The 16,477-nt window shown below is 37.3% G+C and overlaps 1 protein-coding gene across 2 annotated transcripts; it reads right to left on the bottom strand.

Moving 5' to 3' along the window:
• Positions 1–6,392: 6,392 nt before the first annotated feature.
• Positions 6,393–16,063, bottom strand: LOC149065181 (uncharacterized). 2 transcript variants are annotated; one of them, XM_089254408.1, is made up of 2 exons: positions 15,871–16,063; positions 6,393–13,183 (listed from the first exon to the last, which is right to left on the bottom strand). In XM_089254408.1, exon 2 carries the CDS (start codon positions 13,020–13,022, stop codon positions 11,853–11,855), a length of 1,170 nt encoding a protein of 389 aa, XP_089110534.1. In that variant the 5' UTR covers positions 13,023–13,183; positions 15,871–16,063; the 3' UTR covers positions 6,393–11,852. The 2 variants fall into 2 exon arrangements, with proteins under 2 accessions (XP_089110534.1, XP_089110535.1); XM_089254409.1 differs by having other exon boundaries at positions 16,008–16,048.
• Between the last annotated feature and the right edge of the window lie 414 nt (positions 16,064–16,477).

The following is a 16,477-nucleotide window of genomic DNA, read 5'->3' as shown; positions in this document are numbered from 1 at the left end:
GTGGGAAATTTGGGGGTAAGTGCCAAAACAAATTTTCATTCTTGGTAGGAGCCCTGTTAGCCCCCCCCCCCCCCATCAGTTGGGGGTATGATTTTTAGATCTTTGTTTAAAGGTAGCCCTGCGCATGATCACGTGGGCTCGAACATTTTTTATTTCGGTTCTTCCGAAGGATTTCAGGAGGGTCAGTGATCTTGGATGAGGAAACTATTCACTTTTTATTCTTTAATTATATACCAAATATTAGTCTTTAAAGGGGGTATGCATCTGTGACCATCACATGGGGTCCGTGTGATGGAAGGAAGACCCCTTTCTCAAACCGATAGAAATCTCGTTGTTTTTTCGTTTTCCATTTTGTTGAAGCAGACCAGACCTAAGCAGTTGCAAAAGGTGCGTTACCACCTGGTCGCAAAATTTAGGGGGGGGGGCGCAATTTTCGTAAAAGAAATCCTTTTCTTCTGAAATGGGAACCATGATTTTTTTTTCCCCCTCCTGAAACTTACATTTCGTGGGAGAAGAATCAGCTTCCAGTTTCAAACCCTGATAACATCAAAAAGTGCTCCTGGCTATTACAATTAGTGAAGAAATTCGAAAGAGCATATGCAAAGACGGGGGGTCTTTCAGTTTGACCGACTTCCCCCTTGGGTGCCAGAAAGCGGAAGTAGCAGCGGATATATTTGTGTGGGGTAAATGGTACGTAGGTATGGGGGAGGTAACTCCAAGGAAGCAAAGAAGATTTTGAAACCATTGATATTCTTTCCTTTTTTTCCCGAAGTTCTTTTGTTTTCCCCAACGTTAAAAATGCTATTAAACGATCAGTGAAGTTCGCCGACAACCAGCTGCAGAAGCTTGAGAGATTTTTTTGGTTGTCCGATTTTGCCAATGGCCAATTCTTTATTTTGATTGGATGTTATTAGCATGGTTGTGCCTACAACAACAGCATTGCACTAATTACCGTAGTCGTCCTATTCTTTTTCTGCATGTTAGATAGCGAGTAAACAAACGTACAGTATGTTTACTGCTGGCCAGAATGACTGCCACACATCAATATCGACGGCTCAGCGCGGTGCCCCTAGCAGCCGCAACGCACACTTTGAGAACCATTGGTGTAAACAGTGAAGATGAAGTACAAACATAATTACTCTATCGAAGATCTAGGCATTTCATATTTGGATTTTCCAACAAGCGAATCCACTAGATAGTGGCGATTCATATAATTCGTTGTTAAACGAAACTTATCAGTGATATCTTTGTAGATTTTTCGTACAGAAAATGTTTCTCATAGGATCTTGTTTCGAAACTTAACGGCAGAGTGTTATTTCTCTTAATTACCAGACTTGAATCGACAGATTTACAGTTGAAACTGTTGTGCTCGAGTGTGTAAGAAAAGTTTTTCTTCGATGAAAATACATCGGGGTGAGTTTATGTATTCTAATTTTCATTACAGCAAAGGTTAAGTAAAATGCAAAGAATTCTATATTGCATGTGAAATTCTTTTTTCCCGACGATTTCCTTATATGTATTTAAATTTTTTTATCACTATTCAAAGCAGGGCCGTGGCAAACATTATTTTGCCGCCCCCACAACTTTAAAATTCGATAATTTTGTAATGGTGTTCTTTGTTCCCACCTAAAATTGCCACCCGGGGCAGTTGCCCCCCCCCCCCCAGTTACGGCCCTGTTCAAAGTACGAAATGAAATATTTTACTGCGGTATAAATTTTCATGATAAATTGATAAATTAATGATGTATTCGGTGCCCAAGAGCTAGTTACGGTCCTGAAGTTGGTGCATCTGACTGCGTGGAAATTGCTAGAACAGCCAAACCGCTTTCTTGTGGCACCCTTAGGAAAAATTTTCGAACTTTTCTCTAATTATTTTTTTCCTTAACCCTGATGTGACGCCTCCTCTGTGGCTCCATGGGTCTGCGTGAGTCACACCTCATTTGAGCCGCCATTGCCCATCGCATACTGAAAAAAAAAATTTTAATTGTTGTTCTCTGGCCCCCCATAGGATTGTAGAAAAAATCTATAACCAGTGCTCTGTGGCATGACTAAATACTAATTCAATTGGTTATGATTAGTGCCACAATAAATTTGGTTGGTACCAAACTATTTGAAATTTAATTTACTCTCGATGGCTCGTCAGTCTGCTTAAAGACCCTATTTTTAGTGTTGACCTCTTCACAGTCAACACTTTCAGGTTTTAATTATTGTATGTTATTCCGAAAGTATCCATCTACCTTAACCAGTCAGGTGGTTACGACGGCATATGCCATCGCACCAATATTTCATCTAATTTCAATTTTTGAAAATTAATTAGTAATTATTTAAATTCTCACAATTTTTTGGTTGGTGATGTAAAAAAATGAGGAAGTCAGTTTAAATGTATTAATAAAATATTTTAATCAGGAAAATTCATTTTATTAGCTTCAAACTTTTAATAAGGAGGAAAAGGGAGAAATTAATTGGTCACCTGACTGGTTAATTACCTTACCCTATCATAATTACATGCAAGTAAGCATGCATTGAAAGCATTTTGTATAAATTCAAAGATTTACGTAATAAAATATTTTCATAGATTAGGCTCGTAGCAAAAATAATTATAAAGAAAAAACCATGACTTGTTTATATAAGAATCCAATAATGAATTCTTAGAAATTATTACTAAAGTATCTTATCACGGGAAATGAAAAATAAAAAAATCAATTTATTAAGTACTGGAGCCGAAGAGTAGTAAATAGATGACGAGAGATATATATTGTAGCAGCATATAAACAGGGATGTCTCTTATTAAATCAGGAGTAAAGAGAAATATAATTGCAGAAAAGTTTAGAGAAAGAAAGAATGTGTTTCGTGTCTGTAAAAACACTCGAACTATACTGAAAACTAATTTTTTATGCATTTCATCTAGCTAGGAACACAGTTGCAAATTTTCGGGATCACTTCACTGATGCGGCTTATACGCCAAAGTGATGCGTAACCAATGTCGTCTCGCATGGTGAGACTTTTGCCCCGAGGCTCAAGCCACCCATGGTATACAGAATTTATACAAAAATATATTTGTTTTTTTTTCAATATTTATTTTTACAAATACGTTTTCAATATTCGATATCCTTCAAGGGGGAGGGGGGTCCCCCCCCCCCCGGTTAACACCTGTGTGAGCACCCACTGGTCGAAAATACTTCCAACGCCCCTGCTGGGGGGCATGGTCATTATTGCTGGGGACACGATAATTCATATAAGCATTAGATCAGTCAAATCCACCTTTGACGCTGGAGGACAATGTCCCCCCCCCCTCTCTACCCGTATCTCCGCCCATGTTCAACACTTAATTTTTGATGACATCATTGACAATTTAAAACTCGTCATTCGATGACATTGTTGGTGATTTGACAGTACTCGTTATTTAACGGCATGCGATTTAAAACTTGTCATTTCATGACATTGGCGATTCAACACTCATTTCATTAGATGATTTAACAGCACTCACTTAATGACATTAGCAATCAGAAACTCATTATTTGATGACATCATTGGCGACTCAGTATATATATTTAATGACATGATTGGTGATTTGACACTCATTTGATGGCATCATTGGCACTCATCGTTTGATGGCATCATTGGCGATTTGGCACTCATCATTTGATGACATCACTGGCGATTTAATACTTGTCATTTACTTGGAAGATTTAACACTGAAAAATTAATGACTATGATTCTTTATTAGAATTCCAAAAAAAAGTTTAGCGATAGTAATTCTGTTCATTTTGACAGTTTAAAATAGTAACAAAAATCGCAGGATATCGAAAAAATTGCAGATAACTACATGTTTACAATGACTGAAACGCACTTGTAGGTCTAAAATTTTATGACATTTGACAAAAACTCTGCTAGAAAAGCAAGACTAGAAATAATGTACCGTACTTCTCGGTGGCAGCCCTAAGATTTGCAAGGCCACCCCTCATTTATGAAGGGCCTCTGAACTTAATGAAATATGATACTTTCATTCCTGTTCTGAATGCAATCTTCAAGAACCAAGGCACCTTGTTCGCTCTTATTTTTCTTAAAAGCACCACATTCTCATATTTTAACTGGTTATAATATTCAAATGTTATAAACGTTTGTGCTGTCTGGCCCAGAAACTATGTTGTTTGACTCGGTCTCCAAAGTTAATTTGAATGTGGACAGGTCAAGTAAAACTGTTTTCATCAGAGCAACGATAAATGCGCTCAGGGTGTCTTCCACGTATCCAAAGAAAATTTGGTGCCTTTTTTTCAGGGTCGGAACTAGGGGAAGAAATGCCCCGGGTGGCAGTTTAGAAGTAATCGCGTTAAGAAGTAATGTAACTGCAATCAAAGTATTTTTTATCCGTTTTACGGCCTCTAAACTTTTGCGGAGATAGAATGACTTAATCCCCGATCAATTTCTTTTAATGAAACGTTCCAGAAAAGGGCTGACTTTCTTTTTGTACAAGTAGTGTTACGGACATAAACATCGGTCATGGTGGAAAGACTGACATCATCACCCATGTGAAATCAAAAAACATTGTGTCACATAAAGTCAGTGTCCTTCAAAAATTGATGCTTTTTTTTCCTTGATCCTCCTATGATTTTGGGGTCATTCTTCACGCAGAATTTTTGTTCACATCGTTTCCTGATTGAATATATATTTTCTTTTACATCACCATTGAAGTTTTGGCCTCCAATTTCACTTGTTTTTTGCGTAGGTATTTTATTCCCAAGGGATTAACTTCCATGTGTGTAAAATCCCTATTTTATTTGACTTCAATTTTTGAATAGGGATTTTATTCCCTACGCTTTAACTTGTGTGTGGAAATCCCTATTTTATTTGGAAAATCCCTTTTGTATTTATTAGGGAGTGGTTTTAGTATAAAATACAGGTCTGTGCGAAAATCTCCCAAATTTTCATTTTCAAAAGTTGGCAGCTATGTAAATGCCACATTCAAAATTTTTAACAAAATAAAGGGAAATAAAAATTTTATTACAAAAAAAATGCAGGCATAAAAAAAATTATTTGCGAAAATTACATCAAAACAAATGGTGCATGATCTTCAGTGACAGCATTGCCCTGAGAACAGTCAAAATTCATTTTAAAGAAAATGAGAGATAAATTTTGCATTAAAATAAACAATTTTTAGTCAACCAGGATTATATATATATTAATATTTAGAATATAATGACCATATTCTAAATAACACATTTCATGAATTGGCAAGTAGATAATTTTCTTTTGCTCTGCTTGTTAGCTTGTCTGCCATAATTGTTTTTTGGCTTTTGTGTAGTTATAAGTAGAGCCTAGATTATGTGCAAGTGCATATTTTGGCTTTTTCCATCATTAATGCATATAAATGCATAAAATCAAAGAATTTTCAGAATAAGTGCATATTTGTGAAGGTTTATTGAAGCTCAATCAGTTTTTCAAATGAATATTGCTCATAATATTTTGATATCGGGTTTTTCCCCGCTGCTCGGATTTTTTTCCCAAATATCAACTGTTTCAGCATTAGCGTCAAAAATGTTCAATTCTTTTAAAAATAGTCTCAATTCTTTTTTACTGTTATTTTTGTTACTAATTGAAAATGATTAAATAAAAAATATTTAGAAGTTATTTGCATATGCAGTATATGCATAAGTGAGGAGGTAAATGAATATGCACTAACAAAAAGAAAATATGCATCTTAAACACATATCTGGTTTTTTTTGCATAGTGATTTTAATACAAATACAACGCCACAACAGGCAAAATGCCCAACGAGGTGGCTGATAAAAAGATGCCCATAAAAATATGGATGTCATATGTTTCAAAAATACAGCAACCCAATTAAAAATGCAATTAACACAAATTACAAACAATATATACACACATGATAAAATATTATACAATGCCCATAAAGAATACTTATGGTTGTCTTATTCTAAGAATGGATAGAGCTTCTCGATTTACCCCAACATGTTTATCGTATTTCTTTTTAAACGTGTCAATTGTGTTACAATTTACTACCTCCGGGGGTAAGCTATTCCATTTATTAACAACCCTATTGGAGAAAAATTCCCTGCGACACCATAACCTTGCATTGTCCCTCACCAATCGATACTGGTGTCCCCTTGTAAAAGCAGTCGATTGGCGGTGTACTAAAAGTTCATGGTCCATCCTATCCATCCCATTGAAAATTTTGAACACTTCGATCATATCTCCTCGACACCTGCGTTCATCCAATGTAAACATATTCAAAAAATGAAGTCTTTCTTCATAACTCAAGCCCCGTGTGCCAATAAGGACACGCGTAGCTCTTCTCTGCACCCCTTCAACCAAGTCTATGTCCCTCTGTAGGTATGGTCTCCAAAACCTTACAGCATACTCCAGTCCAGGACGAACTAAGCCTCGAAAAAGCGGAAGAATGACTTTAGGAGAACGCGAAGAGACCTTTTTGAAAATGAGACCAAGCATTCTATTCGCTTTTTTGACAACCGCTGAACAATGTTCAGAAAACTTAAGTCGCTCGTCAATGAGAATTCCCAAATCGGTGACTCTAGTTGCATCCGGGATAGTGACACCATTCAACTCGTAAGAGAACCGTGGGTTGTTCGAACCAAAATGAGCGACCATGCACTTATCTATTTTTTAATGTATATTTTCTCATTTTTGGTACATATTCTCGAATTTTCAACTTTTTTCAGGATTTTTCAAATACAAACACAAAGGACAACAGGCAAAGTGCCTAACGAAGTGGCAGAAAAAAGATGCACATAAAAGACATGGATGTGTGTAAAGATAGTATACAGTATATTTTGGCATTTTTAAATGCATATTTTAGCCTTTTTAAGTGCATATTTGCATGAAACTTTTAAGTGCATAAAATCCGGGCTCTATTCATAAGAATCAGGGTTGGGTTTTTGACATGACAAGCGTCAAAAACAGGTTTAAACTATCAAAAACTGGTTTAAACCATCAAAAACCTAAATGAATGCTTTTTGATAATGTTTTGAACACAATAGGTATATAGCATAATGAAAAACTAAATTTTTTGTATATTACAATGTTTTATTTTTAAACACTAATTTATTACAATAATTAAAACAAAATATTAATTATAATTTGCAATTTTGAGTTTTTCAACATAAAGAGTCTAGAACATATAAAATATAATTTTGTGGTTCATTTTATCTAAGCTACTGATTACCTGTGTTCAATTTGCTAAGTAGAATAGTGCTGCTTATTCAAAATATGTATGATAGGGGCATCACAGAGTTGGGTTTTAGACTTCAGAAACTATAAATCAGTATTAAAACAGTAAAAACTTGTTGTCAATGTGTCAAATAGTTTTTTTTTAACCTGATAGATATGCTAAATAAAAAAACACTTTTATGTAGATTAAAGTGTTTTATATTTGGAATTATAATTACTGAGAATCTATTTTGATATTTTAAATTTTCTGATCTGCCCGAAATTTTATTCCATGTAAAAATTCTTACACAGAATCTGTTAATACACTTATTTATTCTTCAATACATTAATTAAACTCATTTATTTTCATCTAAAAATTTCTTAGAGCTCAGGATGTTCACAGAGTTTTAAAGAGTATTTTCAACCAAAGCAGAGCCGACAAAACTTGATACCTAAAGCATTTGTTTTGTGCATTTAAAATTAAATACAGCTTCAATTGGAAAACTATTGCATTATAAATGCTAATAAATATACCATATCATAGTGCAGAAGTAAGAAATAATTAAGTTTGACTAAGGATAAGTTACGAGAGTTTCTTAAGCTTCAGGTACAAGCTAGCATTGCCAAATTGAATGACATTTTAGTTCTACAATTTAGTATTTTGATCGCTAGATATATTTCAAGATGGAGAATGCACAATAAGAGTATAACTAACACTAAGAGTATAATGCACAATAAGAATCTCTGTAATCTCTCGCACAATTACACTCTGTAATTATCTAGATAATTTAATAATAACAGAAATCAACATTACATATATGATGTAATAAACTTTTTTAAACACACATCTGTTGTAAAAAGAGTACAGCAGATGGTTTATAACAATGCACACATATATAAGCAGTTGAACTTTTGGAAGGTCAAGAATCATCTTGAATTAGAGAATGTCAAATCATTCCACAGTTTTTTCTTCAGCATTTATGCTATGCTTTATTCAAATTGTATATTTTACGAGTATAAGAAAAAAAAACCCCATATATAATTTTGTCCAAAATAATTCTATAGAGAGTAGAAAATTATTTTAGAATCATATTAAATATTTATTCTTTGTATATCATAGTCACTTTAAACATTATATGCAATTAATGTGTGCATTTCCAATGGGAATTTTTATATTGAAAAGCAATATTTGAGGTTTTTGACGTGACAGTTTAAACTGTCAAAAACCTGCCAACCCTGATAAGAATATTTGTAATTACACACAAACTCTTTTTTTAATAACACTATAAAGAGTGCTACCGTAACTGCGTTGTGTAGCAAAATTGATCCCCAATATTTTTATTTTTTTCCATCGTCAGTTGAATCAGATTTTTTCGTTCAAAAAAAATCAAAAACACATTTTCATGATTTTTAGCGATAAGCTTTTGAAACAATTGGAAATATGTTACCATAACATGCACTAGTAATTTCTGAGGCCATTTAAGTTGGCCTCTGTCAGTCAACAATAAATATTTAAAGACATCATCGGGACATTGCAACACTCAAGAGTTTTCCTTTTAATTATGCACTGCTCACATTTTAAATTATATGACACTTTGAAGGATATGTAACCAGTGATAATAATTAGAACAGTATGTATTTTCTGAAATCTCAACATCATAAGTGTTAAAAACATTGTAAAAAAATTCTGGTATGTCCAAGCTTTTCGTATAGTTATTAGGTTCTGAATAATTGAGGTCTTTCAATTTAAAATCTCCCTTTTCCTCTGAGTGCAAGCTAATCGTGCTCAGAATCCCCAATTTTTTTCGCCCTCCATTACCTGCAAACAAAAAAACATTGTAATTCCTTCTACTCATCTGGCAATATTGCCCAAAGCGTGCTTCAAGACACTCGGCCTGAAATTTCCCCAGCAATATATATGAACAACCCAATGTGTCAAAAACATATTTGACAACTTCAATTAAACTTTCAGTTGTCAACTGGAGTGTAAAAAAATCTCTTTTGATAGCATGCCACCTCTTCCAGGAATACCCAGCTTTTTCTTTTCTGGAGCTTTCAATTCATACCACCTTTTCAACCATGAATTAAAATACTATTAAGGTGGTTACATTGTTATATACAAATACAACGCCACAACAGGCAAAATGCCCGAGGTGGCTGAGAACCATCGTTTACTGATTTAATGGGGGGGTACGATATCTCATCATTAGTATGTTTTTCCTTTGAGGGATGTTTTACATTAACTATTCTCAATTACTTGGAAGCATAATCTATGAACAATTTGGTATTATCTTTTCATAGAATTTTTGAACCCTGCCCTCTTTCTAGTGCCTCTATCTGTTGGCCCATAGTCAACATTAGACTCATTCTCAGATGTTGCCTGCAGCAGATGATCAGTTTTTCCCTTGCCTGGATAACTGCTTTCGCAGAAAATCCACTGCAAATAAGGCCAAACAACTTTTCACATCCAAGATTATACAAATACAACGCCACAACAGGCAAAATGCCCAACGAGGTGGCTGAGAAAAAAATGCCCATGACAAGTATGGATGTCATATATTTCAAAAATACAGCAACCCAATTAAAAATGCAATTAACACAAATTATAAACAATATATACACATGATAAAATATTATACAATGCCCATAAAGAATACTTATGGTTGTCTTATTCTAAGAATGGATAGCTTCTCGATTTACCCCAACATGTTTATCGTATTTCTTTTTAAATGTGTCAATTGCGTTACAATTTACTACATCCGGGGGTAAGCTATTCCATTTATCAACAACCCTATTACAGAAAAATTCCCTGCGACACCATAACCTTCCTTGCATTGTCCCTCACCAATCGATACTGGTGTCCCCTTGTAAAAGCAGTCGATTGGCAGTGTACTGAAAGTTCATGGTCCATCCCATTGAAAATTTTGAACACTTCAACGATGATTCCCTATTACCAAAGGGTATCGTGCAGCTGGAACATTGACAAAGCCTGCAGGTACACTGTTGCTAACAGAGTGGTGTGCATTGGACTAACGGTATGCAGAAAGCCTTTTCATTTCTCATGACGATCAAAGACATTGAAAATATTTTATTCCCTACAGCACTGTTATCCAAAAATATCATTTCGAAGAAGAATTTCACTCTCCAAAATTTTAAGGGGTATTTTTGTAAAAAGAGGGGGGGTTTCTTTTAAATATCAGGGGGGAAATAACACTATTAAAAGAATTACCTAAAAGTTGAAGGAGTATTTTCACTTCTCAATGAAATCTGGAGTAAAATTGAATTTTAATGCGTGAATAACACATCTAAATGCAGACTGGTGAAAACTGTCCCACAAGATATAGCATAAAATGACTTCATACAAAGGTTTTTTTAACAGTTGGCTGATGCAAAGATGAAAGAAAGAAAATTCAAACTGCCCTTGCGGGGAATCGAGCCCACGTCTGCCCTCACTTGCTGGGTGAGCATCCTAGACCACTAGTTCTCAACCGGGGGCCACGGAAGAAAATTGAGAAAGGGGCCATGACAGGTGGTTTGGAGGGCTGCAGAAAGCTGAGAAGAAAAATTAAGGTGTGAAGAAATAAAAAAAAGCTTTTATATTATTGAGTGGACGCTTACAGAATCCAACAAAACTACCCAAAAAACCAGGGCCATTTTAGGGCATGGACAAACCCGGGACTCACCGCCTACATTCTGCAGCAGGTTCCCTAGGATGGGGATTTTTCGCAAGGCCCCTCTAGATTAAATGTAGTGAACTGATGAAAACTATATCAGGCCCTCCGGGCTGCAGCTCTGTCAGTCTCACTCTTGTGAGGGGGTCAAACCCGGGGGTCTCAGGTTCATAAGTGACCCCCACCTCATGATATTTTGTATAGTATAATAAATTTTGAAAATAAGTAGGGAATATGTAGGTGCTTATTTACACCTAAGTGTGAGACTACCATAGCATCATTTTACCTAGGGGACCCCCATGATGTTGAGACGGCCCTGAATAGAACTCAGACTAGCTGGAAGTTCAATAAATTCTAGCCCAGTGGTTCGGAGACCAATCTTATTTGTAAAATTTTCGTTCAGTATAAATTTACTGAAAAAATCCAATACATATAAAGAATCGTACTTCTAGATGAGTTTCGAAGACTCTGGGTAAGACAGGGGAGCCACGAGAAAAAAAATGTGGTTCAAAGGGGGCCCACGGGCAAAAAAAAGGTTAAGAAACACTGCACTAGACTACAACAGGCAATGAATATCTCAATCTTTTACATGGTCGGTTGGACCTAACTCAGGTCTAAGCTCACAATTGCTGACATGCTCACCATGGATAACACGGAGAGTGACTTCATCCTCGGATAAGTCGTCATCTGGTGGCAGCGGCAGTAATAATTAGGTCTGACTGTCCATGTGTGCTTCCGTTTAGTGCGCAAGAGCTCTAAGGAAGGATTGCGATTTGTGTTGCCTTTGTAGTCTAGACTGCTCAACTGGCAAGTGAGGGGACATGGGTTCGATTCCCAGCAAGGAAAGTCTGAATTTTCTTTCTTTCCTAAATTCATTTGCATCAGCCAGCTGTTTAGAAACCTTCGTATGATAGCGGAGAGTGGCATCATCCTCGGGAAATGATTCCATTCATGACGGAATGGGTGTATTGAAATTATGGAACATGTTGTATTTGTCTAATTGATTATAGTTTCATCATCTGTTGGAAGGTGTACATGCACGCCATAGTTTGCCAATAATTCCATTCCACAGGAGCCATTGTCGTATAGTTTGGAGTGGATTGGTTTATGCTTGTTCAAATATGGGAGCTGCGTGAAACTCTTATGGCATACGTCACATCGGAAGAGCTTCTCATTTGTGTGAATTTTCTTGTGTTTGTTCAAGGCGCAGTTCTGTGAGAACCACTTATCGCAGACGTCGCATTTGAACGGCTTCTCTCCTGTATGGCTCCTCAGATGGTAAACTAAATTGTTGTGCCGGAAGAAGGATCTGTGACAGTAGTCACATTGGAAAGGCTTGACGGATGAGTGTGTCATTTCGTGCCTTTTAAGACACGACCTATCTGAGAATGACCTGTTGCAGGTGGTACACATGAATGGCTTCTCATCTGTGTGGATTGCTTTATGGTCGGCCAGTCTGGATTTCAATGAGAACTTTTTGCAGCAGACTTCGCATTCGAAGGGTTTCTCTTTTGTGTGGGTCCTTCGATGGATATTCACCTGATCCCTTCGCAAGAACTTTTTGTCACACAGGCCACATTCGTACGGTCTCTCTCCAGAATGGATCAACTTGTGGTTTCTCAGATAAGACTGTAACGAGAATGCTTTGTGGCACTGGTCACATCCATAGACCTTCCCCATCGAGTGAGTCCTCTCGTGTTTTCTGAGATCGCTGTTTCGACTAAATCGCTTGTGACAGGTATCGCACTTGTGGTGTTTCTCGTCCGTGTGAGCACTCTGGTGGATGGTGAAGCCATCCTTCCTAGCAAATGTCTTATCGCAGTAGCCGCATTTGTAAGGTTTATCGCCGCTGTGGATAAATTTGTGGTTGTTGAGGGTTGCCCGTTGCGTGAACCTCTTGTTACAGATGTCGCACTTATGCAGCTTAGTCCCAGAGTGGATGTTTTTGTGTTGGTTCAAGTCAGAGTTCTGTGTGAACTGTTTCTTACAGACACCACATTCGAACAGCTTCTCGCCTGAGTGTATCTTTTTGTGCCGCACAATGTGAGATTTTGATGAGAAGCTCTTATCGCAGATGTCACATTTGTTAATAGTGTTTTTCCCTTCTATGTTTTCTTTTTCGGTTGAAGGTGACTCAGAGAAATTTTCATCTTTAATCGAAATCATTTTGAACACTTGTACTTTTCATACTCATCCGGTCATCAACAGCGCAAGAACATCTAAATCATCTCAACTAGTTGCGGTTCAAGTGAGAAAAAATATGTCCAGTGTTCGCAACATTTGGACAAAACCAGCCATTCTTCAAAAGACATCACGAGATCCATAACCTAAATATAAAGCAATATAAATCATTAGTCGTTTATGTATATTCAAATGTATTGATCACGTTACACTAGGGTTACCAGATTCAAAAACCAAAAAAGGAGGAGGCTTGCATGCACACAACAGATGGCGCAACTGAAATTAGCATACAGTATATATTTGTGCATCCTTTTTTCTTCTTAATGGAAGAGATAATTGTCCACCCTGCCGCACTCAGAGCTGTCTTAAAAGTGTCATGCCATGTCCCCCCCCCCCAAACCCCTGGTCAAGAGATTTCTGAATTCCCTACCTGGAAAATTCACTTGCTTATTCCCGAAAATTTCAAGATTTTTATCAGGCTCTATTTTCTCTTGAGGTCTCCTTGCCATGCCCTGGTGGGCTCGTGTGTAGTTAAGCCTGGTACTGGAGCAACCAACGATATTCTTAAAATGGGTGTTGTGGTTCTTCTGCCGGAGCTGTTTTTCCGAGTCTTTTCATATTATCGGGTTGCCTTTTTCCATATTATCTTGAAGCAAGCTGGGCTATGGCTACAACAGTATCTGCTGTCTTGCTTACAACTTAGGTTCTTGTATTCTGCGAATTTCGATGGCGATCGAGCAAAATGTTAAAAACACGTGTGGTGGGACCACACAGACACTCACATCAATGAAGAGATTTATATTTCAGAGTGGAAGAAAAAAATTTCGGCAGAAAAAAAAGGAAGGTAATTTTATGGAAAATCCTTCGAAAAGGAGGACAAATTTCCTAAAACGTAGGAGGGCGCTAGAAATGAAATTGAAAAAGGACGTCTCTTAACCCTATTCCAAGTGCAATATTTGCAGAGATATCTGAATTACAAAAACCGGAAGAAAATTGAGGGAGAAACAAATTGTCCGTTAGTTTGTTTTTTCTCAACTTTCCTCAGATGGTTCTGAATATTTCGGCGAATATTTACACTTAGAAACACTGATTTTTTCCCCTGTTGGCATCAGTAGAGACAGGACAACTTCTTTCGAATTCAGTTTTGGGGCACTCAGGGCTGTATAAAAAGTTAATTTTTTTAATAACTATACAACGCCTTGTAACATGAATGACGCATCTGAAATTCCTCACTTAGTGTATTTGTATTCCGCAAGAATGACTAATATCTACCACCGTTTTCTTGATTATTATCTCGTTATGAAAACCCCCAGTCGTTTGTGGGACACTCTGTATAATTACCAGCAGGATGGCTCAAAGGTACACATCTCCTATTTAATGACAAGCCAAGCAAGAACGATTTTTGACCCTCGCATTTAGGGGGGGGGAAGTACTGTGTGACATATTTGTGGGATGGGCATCACAACCCAGGACCGCCATTTCACCTTTTTTGGGGGGTGGGGGGGGGGCAAAGCACATGTACTCAATGTATGTGTGTGTATATATAGGCCTACCATTTTTAGTGTATTTTCAAAAGCCAGGGAGGCGGGCTCCCCTAAATGACGGGCCTGCGGTAAACTTGAGGAATGAGTAGCCAAGCAAATTAGAATGAAAGATGACAAAATTGTTATAAACCTGCCTCCGTAAGTCAGTAAATTCATAGTTGCTCACTCGTATAGTCAATCACACACTCACTTGGTCCCGATACAGTCACTGCCCGTGGGCAGGCAAAACTTCTGGGAGCAAAATGTCGGGGTTTAATTTCCGAGGGTAATGTATGAAACTCACTCGGTACAAAACGTTCCAGGGGAGTAAAATGTTGGAGGCAAAATTTCTGGATCCCGTTTTATCCAGGGGTCTCCCAACTCTCATCACGGAGAAAACTCATGGTTTTTTTTTTTTTGGGAAAATTCCGGAGGAACAAAAATATTATATAGGATCCATGCAGGGGTGTATTTGAAGGGAGGGACTTTAGCGGGCAGCAAGTTTGGGGAGGAGGATAAATTTGTGAAATTAGAGCAAAGAATCATCTCATTGGGCAACCAAAACAGTGACCTAGAGCATGCGTAAATGTATGAATGATCAAATGATGAATGACCTATAAAACAAAATCCAGGGCCATAGTACTCTTTCTCTGAGGCCCCCCCCCCCTCCAGGAAAGGTTATTGTTATGCAAAACAAGAGTACAATTTACATGAGGCTGCAGCCTAGTTCCGAGCCTGCAGGGGACCATGTGTGAGTGACGAAAACAGTAAGCTACAGCGGGTGTATGTCAGTTGCCAAAACAGTGCGCAAGCATGTGAATGACCAAAAGAGTGACTTGGAACGCGGGTATACTTGCAGGAGTTTGGGGGAGGCCAAGCAGATTATATCACAGGGTGGGGGAATTCGAGAAATGAGTACTCGAGAAAATTACACTGGAATGTGAGAAGGGCAGCAAAATTCGTGCAGCGCCTCTGGAAATACCCATGTATGTGTGTATGTTAAAAAGATGCATATTGCTGTGCATTCTTCGACAATGACAGAAAAGTAAGTTGGCACTCAACACAAATAGCGTTCTTGTATTAATATTTTAATCTTTGTAAATTATATACCTAAACCCAATGTGTTGCTCAAGAATCCCCCTTTTTAAATATCGACAATACATTATTTTTTGGCATGAAATGACATTCCGGGTACCTCATTTGCATAATATAACCCCCCCCCCCAAATATTTCTGTCCTTAATATTTCAACGCTTTCCTATTAAAAAGTTAATTAAAATATGAGAGAGTGAATCGATACAGTGGTGTTACCTCGCACGCCAGGTATAAATTATTGAGCTTATCTCCACTCCGGCTGGCAGATTGCCAATTATCGATGGAGTAAACAAAAAAATGCTACGTCACTTCGCCAATCGAATCAGTGGCGGATCAAACAACAGAATGTTTACCAATTTCGAATTTCATAAACAATCCACGGCGAGAATCTTTCTCTCTCCCCTCTTTCTACTTAGTCAAAATGAAAATAAGTAGACATGTAGCGACCTCTGCCGGATACTGTCCGGATTCTCTCTCTCCTAGAACGATTTTTATCATAACTTTTGTGTTGTTTTTCGTTTCTTTTTGAGATCGCGTTATACCAAGCTGACCATATTTCCCCGAGGGAACTTGGGATTCCAAATACGGGACATCGCTAAGAATGACGCTAAACGTGAAAAAGTAGCCAAATATTGCTGATTTTACGGAAATTATCGCAATGGCGGGAAATGAAGCATTACAGCAAATTGCAGTGGATTAAAATGAATTCCACGACATAAAACGTTCACCAAGATAAATATGGGAGATAAATGTTCTTATTTATATTTGTAATATCATACAGTCTGCTCCAATAATAATTGGACAGGATTATCGATTCAAAACT

The sequence above is a fragment of the Pholcus phalangioides genome, unplaced genomic scaffold (assembly GCF_987345545.1).
Source record: "Pholcus phalangioides strain wild (caught in Gottingen) unplaced genomic scaffold, Ppha-v1.0 ptg000041l_1, whole genome shotgun sequence".
NCBI lineage: Eukaryota > Metazoa > Arthropoda > Arachnida > Araneae > Pholcidae > Pholcus > Pholcus phalangioides.
The sequence above is the reverse complement of the archived record's forward strand: the minus strand, read 5'-3'. Positions and strand labels throughout refer to the sequence as shown.

Excerpts from the sequence above, each read along its gene's own strand:
- LOC149065181 (XM_089254408.1), bottom strand. The coding sequence starts at position 13,022 with ATGATTTCGATTAAAGATGAAAATTTCTCTGAGTCACCTTCAACCGAA.